Source organism: Numida meleagris, chromosome 3 (assembly GCF_002078875.1).
Source record: "Numida meleagris isolate 19003 breed g44 Domestic line chromosome 3, NumMel1.0, whole genome shotgun sequence".
Taxonomy (NCBI): domain Eukaryota; kingdom Metazoa; phylum Chordata; class Aves; order Galliformes; family Numididae; genus Numida; species Numida meleagris.
Genome location: NC_034411.1, coordinates 36354143 through 36370398, shown reverse-complemented (window position 1 = coordinate 36370398; position 16256 = coordinate 36354143). Strand labels below are relative to the sequence as shown.

The 16256-nt window shown below is 34.8% G+C and overlaps 1 protein-coding gene across 2 annotated transcripts in view; it reads left to right on the top strand.

The window, feature by feature from the left end:
* The window catches only part of FMN2 (formin 2), a 151506-nt gene that overhangs the window by 114099 nt on the left and 21151 nt on the right, over positions 1-16256 (top strand). For both annotated transcript variants that reach the window (XM_021392688.1, XM_021392687.1), the window contains one exon: positions 5002-5053. In XM_021392688.1, the coding sequence (XP_021248363.1) occupies positions 5002-5053 (52 nt within the window). The remainder of the gene's footprint in view (positions 1-5001; positions 5054-16256) is intronic.

The window sequence follows — 16256 nt, the reverse complement described above, 5'->3', positions numbered from 1 at the left end:
CACTCAGTTTCATGCAGTGTTTCAGACTTTCTTAAAAACATAGGTCACTTTCGTGTGAGTGTTTATATATGTGCCTTTACAGAAGTTTATATGTAACCTTTGCAAGACTGGAATCTAAAAGAATTGGAAGAGCAAACACACAGAACAATGGCATGTATCGTTCTAGAATGTAGGTATATGCTGATAACAATGGAGATTTTGCACATTAAGTTAATTAGATTTTATGTACAAAGCTTTGGAAATACATTGAATTGCATGAAATCAAGTTTTATACTCCAATTATAAAACATCATACAGATTTAAGTAAATACAAAAATTGATTAAACAGAAGTCAAAACATTTGAGTAAATTTTGATGAAATACATTTAGCCTCTAGTTAAGAGATTTGATGGAGGAGTCTAGGATATAGTACAGTCTTCGTGCTTGGGAAGGAGTGACATGGGGAGGAAGGAATGTACTTAAGTTTTGAGCAGAAATATAAATTACTTAGGAAGTATAGAGTTAGCTGTAGATGGTTACTAACATTAAATAATATGAAGGTGTCTTAGTAGAAAGCAGGCAAACAGTATCACATTGCCTCATAAAAAGGCATTACATGATTTCAAATAAAAAGTGAAATGGAAGTAAGATAATTCAGTACATGTCATAAATAGATAAGGCAGCTTCTTTTTCTTGCTCCATGTGAGACCATTTTAACTCTAAAATGTTCCTTTTTTCAATATTGCAATATTTTTAAATATGACCAAAGATTATTTTTCAAATATATCATTTTAAGTAGATTTCACAGAACATGTGTTCTTTTAGGATTATGACTGTTTGCGTATAAAGACGATATATATTATATGTATACAGGCAGAGATATAAAATTAAGTTTTACTTCTACTCCCTGCTGTATCACAAGAAATATAGGGACTAGTACTTCCCTGGTATGATATATTCTGTAATAGACTTGAAACAGTATCACTGGAGGTGGCTTAGAAATTTAGTGTCAAAGATCAAGAAATCTAATTCCCATGTAGGGAACTGGAGGAAAGATGACGGGTCAATAAAATACAGAATATTTTTTAGTTGGCAAAGTTTACTGACCCAAAAAAAGGGAACTCCTACATCTGCCATAAGAGCCTGCAAACAGTTGCTGGTATGGTCAGTGCAGGGATACTGAATGTATATAAAAGCAGATGTGACTGCAAGACTTCTTTTAATGTTTCTCAGAGAAAAGCAATACAATTTTCTGAATAAATCTTGCTTCTTCAGGATAGAGACTGAGAATTTTAGTGGCTGAGCTGAGCACCCAGATATACTCAGCTGCCCCCATACCCCTGAAAAGGACAGATTCTCCCACACCAGGTATTGCCACAGTGGGATCGCTGTGAAGCCAGTAGGGCTTTCCTCCTTTTTGCTCCACCTGCTAGAGGACTTATCATCTGTAAAAGGAAATATACTTTTCTCCTAATACTCTTCTCCCCACATGCACACGTTTCAGCTTGTACTTAGCACTTCATTGATACAGGCTGCCAAGAAGGAAGAATGTCAAACTGGTGCCTTTCAGGCACTCTTTACCAGTTCTGAAGAGCTGCTTTGGAGAAACAAGTGAAGGTAAAGATGTATTATATTCAGTGAAAAGGTAAAGTCTAGTGCACTATGGGACTCTTCAGTTGAATCTGTCTTAGCTTTTATGTTCAGAAATACAGAGAGCTTTTTGAGAAAACTATATTAAAGACATTACTCTGATTTGTTTTCTCCCTTGTTCAAGCAGAAAGATGAGTTGAAAGCAGTTTTCCAATGGGGCAATCACTACAAAAAAATAAATACCAATGATCACTAATATTAGGTGTTCATTTGAGTGGCCAGTTTCAGAAATTACAGGACTCTCCAGTTGCCTTGGTGTCTAGTAGTTATTCCATTGTATGTAGGTGATAGCAAGACTTTTGTGGTTTTTGATAACAAGAGGCTTCATAGAATCATAGAATGGCTTGGGTTGAAAAGGACCTCAAAGATCATCGAGTCTCAACCCCCCTGCCAAGTGCAGGGTCGCCAACCACTAGATCAGGCTGCCCAGAGCCACGTCCAGTCTGGCCTTGAATGCCTCCAGGGACGGGGCATCCACAACCTCCCTGGGCAACCTGTTCCAGTGCGTCACCACCCTCTGTGTGAAAAATTTCCTCCTAATATCTAACCTAAATCTCCCCTGTCTCAGCTTAAAACCATTCCCCCTTGTCCTATCACTATCCACTCTCACAAACAATCAATCCCCCTTCTTCCTTCCCTTGCTGGTTAAATCTCCATGCATATCTTTGACTAGCTGATGTCCACATCTTTCAGATGCTTCCTGTATACTAGTGTAGATGTAGTTATTTAAGAATTTACTTTGGACTGAGACAGATTCCCAGTGTACCACATTTTCTTCTCTTTTGCTGGTGCCACCAGTCTTCTTGCTCAAGCAGAATCATTTTTATTCAGTTCTTTAACAATTTTCATCTGGAAAATAAGAAAGCAAATGGATTGTAAGTCTGTTCCACACCTGAATAATATCCCTTTATTAATTTACATTAAAAAGTGTCATCACATACTTGGAACAGACTGCAGGGGAATTCTCTCTTAGGGTAAACTTTTTTCCTGCCCAAGTCTTAACCTCAAGAGGTGATGTGATGTAGAATGGAATCTCTCTTTGGGTGTATATTTCACTTATACTAAAAAAAAAAAAAAAAACAAAAAAAGAAAACAAAAAAAAAACTATTACAAATCATTTTCAAGATTCTTTTCTTTGTGTAATACCCAGTCTCTAGGTTAGAAGTACAGATACTTGAAATGATTAAAAGTATATATTCATGCTTTGAAATTGGAAATGAACAAGAATTTCTGTTGCAGAATGGAAACATTCTGACATGCTTTGATAAGCCTTGTATCATATGCTGTGGTTGCACTCTTCCAAAAATAAATTATGGAATATTTTCTCCATTGTTGTTAGGTAAGCATATGTTGAACTATTGGATAGGAGAAAAAAACAAAACTAGACAGTGCAGATGATATGTTCCATCGATCCTGGAAATTATTAAAAAAAGGGTTCTGTACAAATCTAACTACTAAAAGGCTGTCCTAAACTAGAACACACTAACCTCCATTTCCAAGCATTGTTTACATCAGAGGAGTCCAAATTACATGTTTCAGCAACAGAATTACGTACTTTAGAAGTTATATTTGAAGGTACTTAGAAAAAGCGCTAGCGTAGAACTAGATGCTGAATCTCCATTCAGGGAGTTTGTGTGGAGTTTCTTCTCTCTTGCAGCATATGGTTTTACTGCAGATCATACCTTGACTTTCAGGACTGAAGTATAAAGAAAAAAAAATTCTGTCAAAGCTGCCAGGTTTCACCTGGTTTCATATCCAAAGCCAGGCAAGGCTTTCAAGCAAAACTATAAGTCAGCCCAGATTCACTCAACACTGGGCCCAGGTTCAGTCAAAAGAGTTGTGAGCCATTACAAACCTTTTGAAGAATCTGGGCCGAGTTTCAAGTCAGTAATGAAACCCGTAATCAGGCAGGCTTCATGTGCTCTGGAGTTTTCTTGAGAACATTTACCCAGATTTCCCTAAAGTTTCCTGTGGTTTGCTGGGATTTATTTTTCACTTCAAACAAAACAATGATGGAGCCTGAATCTTCAAAGAATGACTGCTAGATATGAAGTTTGTTGCTGCAAGTAAAGCAAGCACTGCTGACCCAGCTCAACCAACTACATTACTACTAATAAAAATCATTTTCAGCATTTTAGTATTTTAAGATTTTAGTGCAAGTGTAAAGTGCTGCTGACTGAAACGTCAAACAGAACAGTAGCAGTTACATTTGATTCCTAATAATTCCATTGCCATTCTCATCTGTGCCAAATTGCCAGATTTAAAATCTGGATTTTCTATTTTAAAGATGGTGCATCTACAATGCAAAAAGAAATAAGTTCATTATTGTAGAGCTATGTAGGGAAAGTAGAATGGTAAATAGCTTTAGAGTTCTTTTTTTCTTTTTCTTTAAGATTTCTTTATGAAACTCGCACCATTGGCATTTGTTTTCAGGACAGTTCAGAGCTTCTTCATGCCCCCAGACCAACTGACTTTCTGGAATCCTAAAATTCTCCTTAAAAATCAGCAGGTTACTACTCCAGCAGACTGGAAAAGGGAATCAAGTTCTAAACTAAGAAGCTTTTCGCCAAAATGTTCATATCTCAAATGTATTTAAGATGTGCTACTTGAATAACTATATAGTAGAAGCACGCCTGCACAGAGTAGTTTGTACTAGTGATTTACTTGTTTTGTATGCTAAGTTTAATGTGCGTGGTCTTGTAGATATTGCATATCACTATTTCTAAGTTAAGTAAACTTGATATAAAATGCAATATGAGAGAATCTGTGCAAAGTAGATAATTTTTGCATTTGTGTGGCAATGACAGCTTCATGTTTTGACTTGACTTCATACAATGACCACGCGGTAATTTTCTTCATGTAAAATTTTTGCTTTCAGTATGGGTCCACCACTCTATTACTTCACTAACTGATATGTCTTATTTCACTCTTATTTGTAAACCAGCTGTAGCTGTTTGCAGGGGAATGAGAGAAGAGAGGGAGCTTTTATTTGTAACTGTCATGCAACTTTTACAAAGGCTGAATGCTTCAAGCTTTTCACTCAGCTTTTCCTCTTGGTTCCCATATTTGCAGTTTTCAGAGTCATTCTTTAAGAATTGTTTTAATGTCATATTCATGACCTGATTGTTGTTTATATTAGTGCAAGAATTTTGTTTTTTTAAATCTTGCTCTGAGGAGTTCTTGTTTATTTATTTAAACAGAGATATCAGAACTCATATCACTTTTTTCAGAATTGATGTACATTGGTGTATCTTAAGGTTGTTTTCACAAAATATAGGCTAAACGAATTATGGCATTTACAGTGAAATATTTTCATGAAACAGCATCTGTATATTTAACTTTGTAGCTAATACTTTGCCTGTATTTTTACAGCTAAAGTAGACCAAGAAAATGAAGAGAAGTCACTGACAGAAGCACATAAAAGGTAAGAAAAAACAATATGATAAAACCTTTCTGTGAAAAATGTGTTTTGTTAGAAATTGCTGTATTGGAGGCCAATATTTTATTTTTTGAATTGTGAAAGCAGATTGATATATATCTATTGTAAAATTCAATTTGATAAAAAATAGAATATATTAGTTAATAGAATATAGAACAATAGGAATATTCTCTATTTTTAGAGAAATATTGCACATTATTTACCTATTAGAAAATGCATGTAAAAATGAAGTTAGAATATGATATTTGAACTGAGAGTGTTCAACACCAGAATCACAGTGACTTGACAGACAGTATTCTTAGACAACTACTAATCATTAGGTACCACTTCCTGTGCTTATAAAATACAGAATAGGAATCTGTTTTTTAATATACTAGTGATATTTGTAATTAAAGACGGCTTTCTTTGTAGTATTGCTAATAGATCTTCAAATATTTTTTGTGGTAAAAAGCAAAATACTTCATTAAATTTCATAGAATGAAATTTCAGATATGTGCAGTTGAGGGTTTTCAAAATCATGAACTTTACTTCACTGCGCAACATGTGGTTTCTTCTAATTTCTGGCAGAATTCTGCAGAAGCTCCATCTAAATGGGGCAGATAAAATTCTGTCTAAGCAGAAGGCTGAAATAACACACCATTTCTAGTCCAGATTTGGTGAAATAGACAGTCTACATTAGTTTTCCATTCACCAAACGTAGCATCTTTTTGTACTAACTACAACTGCCACTGAGTATATGCTAATGAATACAGCTGGGAAGTCTCTCGATAGGATTCCAGTAAAATGTAAAAGATTACAGTTTTTACTATGATTTGTCAGCCATTCCATGGCTCTGATGCTCCAGTTTCTACCTGGCTTCAATGTAACAATACAGTGAGTGTTCTTCTGGTACAGCATCACTATTTCTACTTGTTATCAGCCCATGTAATAGAGCACTTGAAAAGGAGAGAGTGGATGTTCTTTTGTCACAAGTTCCATTTTCACTTTTGTGGAGATAAGTCATTGAGTGGAATATCGATGTGAGATCCTGATAGAAAAATGGATCAAAGGGAGTATTGCTTTGGCTCAGTGTCATACCTCTTACTCTAGTATACAAAAGGCATTCTGAAATTTTTTAACCTTATTTTATTGCTGAATTATATGATTCTTACCCTTAAAAATCTTCTTCACAGTAAAACTTCGAGAGAGTAAACTGTTAGTAGAAGAGAGATTTGTGATCTCTGACTGCTCTGTTGAGGAAACTTTCTCCTGTGGAAAATGGATTAGACTGTATGGCCAAAGCTGACAGATTCCTAAGGACAAGGAGAATCTGAAATCTGTTTGGAAAGCTTGTGACTTGTCACAGTCTAATTAATTCTCCATTCTTGCTTTTATTCTTCCAATCAGGAAAAAAAATGAAAAATGGTATCAACAACTCTTCTTCTTGGTATAGCTAGGGTCCACACTGAAAGCAAACTGTTCCTTCACTTAACTTGGCCTACTGCTAATCCTTCTTATTTGTCCTAATTCTTTCTTCTCCTCCTAAGCTGAATGCAGCAGCTCCTTTTACACAGTGCTTTGTCCAAGAAGGAAATTCCAGTTCATTGTTGTACATTATATGCAGAAGTTTTTTTGGAACACAGGAGGAATTACACTGGGACCTAAAACAAGAAATCTAGGGGCAGCATTATTTTTACTGCTACTTTGAGTTATGTTTCTCTTTTTTCCTTGCACCGTTCCACTGAAAGTGTTAATCAAATTGATGGTACTTGTTAAAATATTGAAAAACAAATTTGTAGTGTATTGTATTCTGTGTGTTTATTGCATTAAGATCTTTAAAGGGGCTTAGAAACAAAATGCTTGAGATCTTTTTTGGCAGGGGGTAAAAGATAAGATGAGAACTTAAAAAGCAATATAAAAGATTCATTTCATTTGGCTAATCATATGAAGAATAGGGGTGTATAGGATGACTAGGCAAGCAAGCGGTGCAAGGAAAAGTGATGGATTCAATGGAGAAAAAATAATGTGAATAATGTGTTTGGATTTTCCTTTTTAAAGTGGACAACTTAAGCCCATGTATAAGTGCTGTTGTGGGATAGACCTGAATTTCTTTAGCTTTTAGTATGAGCTACAAATTTTCTATCTTTTAGTTTGGACAGAAAATACTAAAGCTGATATGTTCATAAAAACACAAGTCTAAAGAAAAGCTCTTGCAGCAATAACAACAATATTTCTAAAATGAATAATGATTGCGAGAAAAAGCAGCAATGTGTATTTTAGAAAAGCTCAATTGTGCAATAGATGAACTGAAATGGAAAGTTAATCTTCCACGCAAAATGAAGACAAAGAAAATGGAATGTCTGCTCCGTGCAGTGTATAGCTGTTCATTTGTCACAAGTGAGAAAATGTTTAATCGGTTTTGAAATGATGTATTCTCTCTTTATTTATCGTGTTTAGTGACTTTAAGAGTGTCAGTATGTAAAGTGTTTATCCAAGGAATGGATTTCTGGCACATGGATAAAATGAAAAGTGAAATGTTTAGCTTGCAATAGGCATATGTTCCAAGATCTCTCTGAGAAAGTATCCTGAGATGAGAAGAAAGCACACAGGTCTGTGTTTATCTAGCTTACGCAGGCAGACAAGGAAGGCTCCAGCCTGGTATTAACACTGAAGTGACATGGAATGTCTTCACCAAACCCCAAACAATTACATCATTCCCTTAACAATATTGATAAAGTGCAATAAAAAGGAACCTGGCACTTTCCAATTAGATCCTCATTGCTAAATACTTGAGTTACTGTCAAATACATGACAAGTTAAAGTAAAAAAACACTGTTTCAGGGGGAGGGGAAAGAAACAAAAGATGAGAAGGAGAAGAGGAGGGAAAGAGATCTTTCTGTATTTTAGGATTCCACAACTTGAGATTTCTTTTTTCCATTTTAAATCAGTTTAGATTGCATCCTGCATATGAAGATGCATAGATATATGCTCAGTTCTCACAGACGGAAATAAGATTTAGACAAATTTGTAGCTAAAAATGAGACTGAAAGTTGGAAAATACAATGCCCTTTTTGCTGAGCAAAAAGTTTCATGATTTCTGTATTTTCTTTTACTTAGCTTTTAATACTCCTGATCTTTCAAGAAGATATTTTCTTTTCGCGTTGATTATAAAATAGCATCACTCTTTGCAGGTATACCTAAAGCAAATGTAGGAGACAGTTTAATCACAGCATCTACAGCAAGTAGAAACTAAGACTGCATCAAAATTATTGTCAAAAATTGTATAGTAGCTAATGTCTTGATTACTGTGCCAGTAGGAGTAACAGAGGCAATATCATCTCGCTAGTTTACAGTCTGAAATGAGCTAATTGCTCCTCTTGCGCTTTGTTCCTGAAGAAACAACAACTAAGCAATTACCAGAACAGCATTCAATGAAGCACGAGATCATTACTCTCTACTTGTTACCTATGTTTAGCTGAATAGTTATGAAGGTATCACACGTAGCATCATTACTTTCTAATACCTTCATCAGTGTTTAGTTCAGATCTCCTAGGAAATCTTCCAGATTGTGGACTTTACTAGAACAAAATAAATCCCAACTTGGAACACAGATTCTCTTCCACTGAAACATTTAATAATTTGTCTGCAGTGGTATATCTCTTCTTGGAATAAGGCCTTTGGAATAATTCACAAATTGAAGTGAAGATGGTGGTTTAGGGGTGAGAAACATTCAGAACATCTTCACTTCTTCCTGATAGCTCACTAAAACAGTGAAGCATCAGATTGTAATTTCAGTGCAGTAGCACCTATATCAGTTTAAATAAGCTTTCGGCCTAGATGAATCTTAATAAACCATAATGCATTCAGACAGAAGATCTGACATTTGTCAAGAACAATTAATTGCTCTGAAAATTGCTTATTTTGTGTAGTCATACCAAGCCAATGTAAAGAGGCAATGTATGATAAGAATCTCTTAAAAAACAGTACAGACCCTTTCATTTCTAATACTTCAAGCAGGATAACCCGGCATGAATTGATAACAAATCACTAAGACAAAACAGTCTCAGATAATGTTGACTTGATTTTTGGTGAAACGCTCCACATTATTTTCCTGCTGGTCCCTAGTGAAGTCTGGATAGACAGACATGCTGCTTACTATCATGGCTTTATGTATGTCAGTGACTTTAACAAGTCTAAGAATTTAATCTGTTTTAGTAAATCTCACTGCGTTCTGATAGTATGTATTTGTTTTACAAAAAGTCAAACAGGATTTACTTCTTTTTAAGTATCAGCTGGGGAATTTCAGATCTGTATGGCTGAGTACAGAACGCTCATCTTCCCATGTCAGTATATTTTTATTTGGTCTATTTTATAATTTGCTCACATTACTTGCACATTCCAGTGATCTCTGGGCTTTAAAGTGCTTCCGGAGTGCTGTCTTCCAGGCACATCTTCTGTTTTCAAAACTTTTAATAATCCATCTAGCAATGTTTTGTTGCTTTCTTGTTGTAGCAACAAATGACATTAATTTTGAAGATAAATATTTACCTTTAAATTCTCTGGAAAAAAAAAAAAGTACTCCTGAAACAACACTCTTCACAGACATCCAGTTGCTTCACTGAATATTAGAATGGAGGAGGAACAAAGCTTTACACCTGCTCACAAGCTGACAAGCTGATGACACTTAAAGAAATAGCAGACACTATGGTACAATGGCACTGCTGAAAAGCAACACCTAGAAATGTAGCACCTAACTCTACTAATCCTTTAAAACAGTCCAAGTTTCTACTGCATTACTACCCTCCACACAATGGCTTGGATTGTTTTTCCAAAAATGAATGGTAAAGTTGAAGTGAAAATTGAGTTAATGATTGAAACAAAGTGGTGAAAAGCTTGGAATGGAGAAAGGTATTAAGTATAAAAAAAAAAAAGGCAAACAACAACAACAAACGAAGACAACCCTGTACTTCTAACTGAAAGGCGAGACTATGCTGTTGGACTCCATCTTTCACTGCTCTTTTGCTGTTTGTCCTTTGTTGGTTCCTTTCCCGGTAGGTCTCTTCTCACTGTGTGGCTCCTAGCATGTGGACTTGAATTGCTCATGGTAATATGTTTCAGCACAAAGTAAATATTCAGTGAGCAAAGGAAATGTATATAGCAGAAGCTTACAGACGGCTAAAGAGATTGGATCATTCTAGTTCAGTATCCTGTCTCTGACAAAATATCAGGGCCTGTAAATATGCAGTAATGGCAACATAACCAACAGTTTTGTTAAGTCAGAAAGCTGCTCTGAAGCATGGGTGTTTGATCTTTCCCTGATCTTCATCCTTTTCAAAAAAAAAACTTACTAAATGAGTGCAAGTTCTTAATTACTTGCATGATCGTTTCTTTGTGTAAGAGCATTGTCTTTTAATGATGTTGAGCTTCTTGCTTAAGTCATTTTATCAGTTTTTAATTAGTTTCCTTTTAATAGCATTCAGCACTAGTGGGAATAAATGGTGCCATAGCTTTTAGTAAACTGGTGTACAATTCAGAGAGCTAATATTCAGCAGAATATACTAATGTTTATGCAATTGATTCAGCAATTAATATAGAGGATGTTCTAAGATCTTATAATAAAAGAGAATAAATTAGTTTAAGATGCAAAGACAGTTACACAAATAAGTAATATTTATAACAATACAGTTAAGTATCACTCTGATAACAATGTAGTTTAAATAGTGGAGATCTATTCATACCAAAAGCTGGTGCTGTAACATTAAATGCAGAATTAAAAATAATAATTTATAAAATTTCACTGTCATTAAAATTTATGGAAGCATGCAGAAATGACTTTTTAAATGTGACATTCTTTTTATTTACACTCTGTCTAGGACTTGGTTTCACTGTGTTGTCTTCAAATATTCAATATACTTGTTTTGAGCTGTTACAGCTGAAGTAAAACGTGTGTGAGATTTGCTCCAATGCATCTCCATTGTGCTTCAGTTTACAGTTATGTTCAGTAGGCTTTTTCTGTCATCATGTGGTCCGTTTGAGTTGTTTAGTTAGATTGTTTCTAAGACCTTTATGGTATAGTGTTAACATTTGCGATGACTGTGACTTATGTAGATACCAACTTCTGTTTTTACTCCTTTCTTCTTGATTTCCCACCACAGTGGTTGCCTTATTCCTTGTTGTATTTTAAAATTTACTTTAAGTATTATTGTATTATATTGCTGTTGTCATGTACATGCAAATGGAAAAGCAGAATGTAAGGGATGTGGTTTAATTAGGTCACAGTTGTATTAACTTGTCTGGGAACTATCCAGTAATAACTTATTCAATATAGATAATTCCTTCCTTAATAATTTCCATCTGATGGAAGTCTCCCATCAGCATTTCTACAATACAGAGCTTGCATCAGCCTCTGCTGAAACCGCACTGAGCTTCTTATATATGGAGATTGACTAGAAGAAAGTGCCGCTTCTGTTCTTCCTCTGTTTGTTTCTCAGTCTCATTGCCTTATTTTTTTTCTTCCTCCTTTTCAAGATATGCCTTTCTTAATAAGGTTCAGAAAATGCTTTAGTGAACAAGATCTCTTCTGCACTGTCTTAAGTGAACACTTCTCATGTGATTACTTACTTCTCCTTCTTTTCTTACCTGTTGCCTGGAAGATAGTTCTACTTTAATCAGTCTGCTGATGAGAGAAAAGTTCCTTCCTATTCCAGAGAAAAACAGCTAATGCAGTGATCACCAGAAACATTGTGTAATCTTTGGGAGGGATGGGAACAGCTCTTGTGGGCTTTAGAGTGTTCTTGGGCCAAAGGGATAAAGTTTATTTAGCTTTACTTTAATGTGTGAATATCAGTGATTCACATATCCAGAGCAATATGGTTTTTTACCATAATCTCACAATCAATCCCAATGTCTGCCACATCTTCTTTGAAATTTGATCCCTATCAAAAATGCTACTTGTTTTTCTCTCTGTGTCTAAATGAAGATGCTGTCATTGCTATGCAGAAGATATAGTGGGATAAGTTAGGAGCTCAAAGCTAAAGGCCTAGCATTTTAAAAGCACATATAAGGGCCTTTTCCATCTGACACTTTATCAACCCAAATTTTGAAGTTTTTCAATTTATTTTCATGGGACTTTGTTATAATTTAAGAATATGAAAGTGTGAATGTTTCCATCTTTTCTGACGGCTAGATTTCTCCCTTTCAAAGTTCTGAGTGCTCTTGTCAATATTAGGGGAGCCTCTATTTGTATGTCTTATAGGGAGAGAGCTCTTGTACATTGAATTTACACTCTTCAGAGCAGCAGTTCAATGTAAGCAGTCAGAAGGGGTTAAAGCTGAAACTGCATAACCAAGTGTTGGCAATGGTAGGAGGCTCTAGAATACCCAAGTATTTCAAAGCATTTTTATTCTATACTTTTCAAACAGTAGAAACTGAAAACTTAAGTTTGATTTGAGCCAAAAAAAAAAAAAAAAAAAAAGTAGAGCTCATGACAGTACTGCTGATCAGACCTGTAGCTTCAGGCTGGACGTGGCTCTGGGCAGCCTGGTCTAGTGGCTAGTGACCCTGCACTCAGGAGGGGGGGTTGAAACTCGATGATCCTTTTCAACCCAGGCCATTCTGTGATTCTATGATTTCAGTTATTTTTAATATGTGTTTTTGGAAATGCATGTGTATAAATAATAATCTATATTGGGTCATATTCTTAGAATGTACAGAGAATCTGGTAAAGCATCTATGTGGTTTCTAAGTATCTAAAAAATTGTATATAGTTTTAATGCAAATTACTTATTCTGTAAAATAATTCTGATCATATTCCTCCTCTATACCATAGAGGAGGCAGATTCATAAAAGGATGTGAATGATATCAATAAATGGGAGAGAAAAAAAAAACACAACAACAAAAACATAAAATCTTTTACACAATAGTGAAATAGAAACATCTGGAGACAAGGTAGACTTCAACAGGAGGCGTTTAGCTGTTTCATACCACTACAAAGCTAGCAGATTGTGTTAGATCACTGCTGTTGAAATTCATTTTACCTCTGTATTCTGTGTCTACTAGCACCTTATTATTTCCTAAAGCTCAGCTAGCCAAGGGTTTTTTAATATGTTTGAAGCTCATATGTTAGTCCTTTTAAGAGAGAAAAATAGTTTTCTCTTGAGTATGTTACTGGGCCTGGTTTACCAATGAACACAGTTATGTGATGTTGTTTTGCACATGCTCATGTAACGTATATGGTCAGTTTTGTGCAGAGCTGTCCGTGTATCTATATAACAGCTGAGCTAGTACACATCACATGATATCTGCACTAAAATAGAATTAAAAAGCATTGAACTCTAAGAAAGAAAACCTATGCATGTGTGCAATGTGTGTGCAATCTTACAGTGTGTTGCATCTACGACTGATGCATCTGGGGAAATGCAAATAACATGCAATTTAAAAATGCACTCGAAGAGTCATGCTAAAAATATTTACTTTTCCCTGTGCGCAACTGGTAGATTATAATTATCAAGGACAAAAAGGAAATAAAGCCTTTCTGTTTCTGGTACATTATTTCAATTCATATTTTAGTCTGAATAATATTTGAATAGATGTGTAACATTTAAATATGCGGAACATGATTTGAGTTTATTAAGATTTACATAAAATGCAGTTCTTGAGTCTACTGTGGTCAATGAATTCTTGGTATAGGATATAGTGAGTGTAGCAAAAATAACTCTAATCTGTATTTCTTGACTTTTGAGTTTTAGATGGATAGAGACTGAATCTGGCTGTGCAGAACAAGTTTTCAAACACTATTTTTCATCATCATAAATGTTCTCTCTGCTAAAATTGCTCCATCCTGCCTGCCACATAATTTAGCACCTAATTCTTTGCCACCTAGGTTAAAAGATGGTATTGCTAAGTCACTAGAGGATCCCCTTACATCAGAGCAAATTAAAACATATAGAAGGATCATGTTGTTATCTGATGTTTTAGAAAATAATATGAATAGGAAGAAAATTAAATAAAAGAAGAAAATAAAAATCTCAAATAATACTTTGAGTTATGTAGTGTTAACTGTGACCCTTGATGAAATGATGTTCTCAGAAGTAAGAAACAGAGATTTTGCAAGATTCATCATCACAACCAACTAATATACTGTAATCTGGACTTAATAATTCGTGTAGATAACTTTTTAGAAACCTCTTTGCTCAGATTTTCCTTCCAAAAATACCTGTAGTCTAAATTAGTTGTGTCCGTGTTATTTTGCATGATGCGCTACTGTGTTCATCAAAGATGGAAAAAAAAAGTGGTTTTCCTAAAATACTTGTTTCAAGTACAGACTTATATTCTTAATAATTGTTGAATTTAATAACTTATGTCATGACATAAGTACTGTTTAGTTACTGGGTCTGCTACATTCAATGTATGGCATAAAGTATAAGATATGTAAGTTGTACATTTGTGGTATGTATGAAATTTCCTGTTTTTATATGATTTGTGTTGGTGTGGAAAAAATATTTCAAAGGTAAATGAATATTTTTGTTGCTGTTGAAGCCGTTAATTTTCATCTAGTTGGAACACTGAAACACTCTTGTTTAACATGAAATTATAGGAGGCAAGAGACTAGACTGAGGCAGATGACTTAGCATTCAAAACATTGCAAATGCTTGGCAGGTTCTTTTTTCTTAAAGGAAAGGAAAATGTCTCTCGAGACCTTTGTTTTCTATGGAACAATACTACAAAATCCATAGTTACAGAACATGAACTGGCAAAAGGAAGAAGAGATTAATGATTCTGGCAGTTGACTTAAGCTGGCGTATTAACTCAACTTCTTAATATACGGAAGATATCTTTCTTCATCCTTTAAAAAAAATCCTTACCAACATTTAATTACTAACTATTTTGAATGATCCTATATTTATTTATTTTTATTTTCACAATCATGCAGAACAAGGTACAGCACTGAGTAAAAGCAACGATATTATGAATAAGTAAATGAAGAAAGTGTCCTAGACTTATTTGTTACACAGAGAGGGCCCTCAGCAAAAAACATCGATAGAAGATGAGAGGTTTCTTAAGATGCTGTGCATGCTAAGTTTTCTCAGAGACTTTTTCTCTCTTGATAGCCACAGTAATGGTTCTGTTTCTCTTTATCATATAATTTTGCGTGACTGTTGAATTACTTTGTATTCTGTCATAAGACTTAATTCTCATTAATGCTTTCAGGTGTTTAAAACACAAAGAAAATGCATACGTAACCTTTTAGTATTTATAAAACGAGTATGAAAATTTGCACAGCTGATATTTCTGAGAAACTGCTATTACCTATATATTACTCTGCTCTTCCCTATACAACTCTTGTTAGATTTAATTTAGTAAGATGTGTATATAGTCTTTTGTTGTCTTTTTTTACCTTCTTTCTTCTGGTAGGCTGTGCTTAGTTAAACATTGACCTATGGCTTTCATCAAACTGGAATATGCTTTATCATTTCTGAGAAATGAATGAACATACACACACCTGGATTCCATATTTAGCAAATTAATTCACCTGCAAGAGTACAGATATGTTTGAATGTTCTGCGACTCCTACCTGAGTCAGAGCTGCTTCTGAAATGTACCACTTCACAGAAGTAGCACAGTACCACTAGTGAGACTACCTGTTCTTAACATCAAATGTGTGTAAATGATCATTAGTAATTTATAAAACCAAACTCAAGTTGTGCAGAACATCCAGATTTGAACTTCAAGCAAAATATATAATCTGTTTAAAAAAAAAAAAAACTATACAGAGAATTGCAGAAATATTTTTTTCTGCTTTTAAACACACATTCAAACAAATAGGTACTCATGCACATGGATAATTTTTTGTTTGGCCGCAGGAGCCTGTTTAACTGATGCTAAGGTCTTCTGCTTAGTATTGTTGATTTGTCATGTTATTCTTGTTTTGGGCAACTGTTCTCTCCTTTCCTTCCCTTCTACTTGACCTACTGCAAACTGATCAAGTGAATGAAAAAATCTGTCAACCAATGCATCGCACATAGCAGATGTGAATCTGAATCATCGTATATAGATTCCTTATTGGCTTCAAAATGGAATGGTAAAAAATAATTAATCCATAGCCATTCTTAAAATATTCCTAATGGATGAGATCTATTAACTAGAAATGCTGTCAATAAGCTATTTCCAGTGTGAATGAAATTGGCTATTAGTGCATCCATTCCTTCC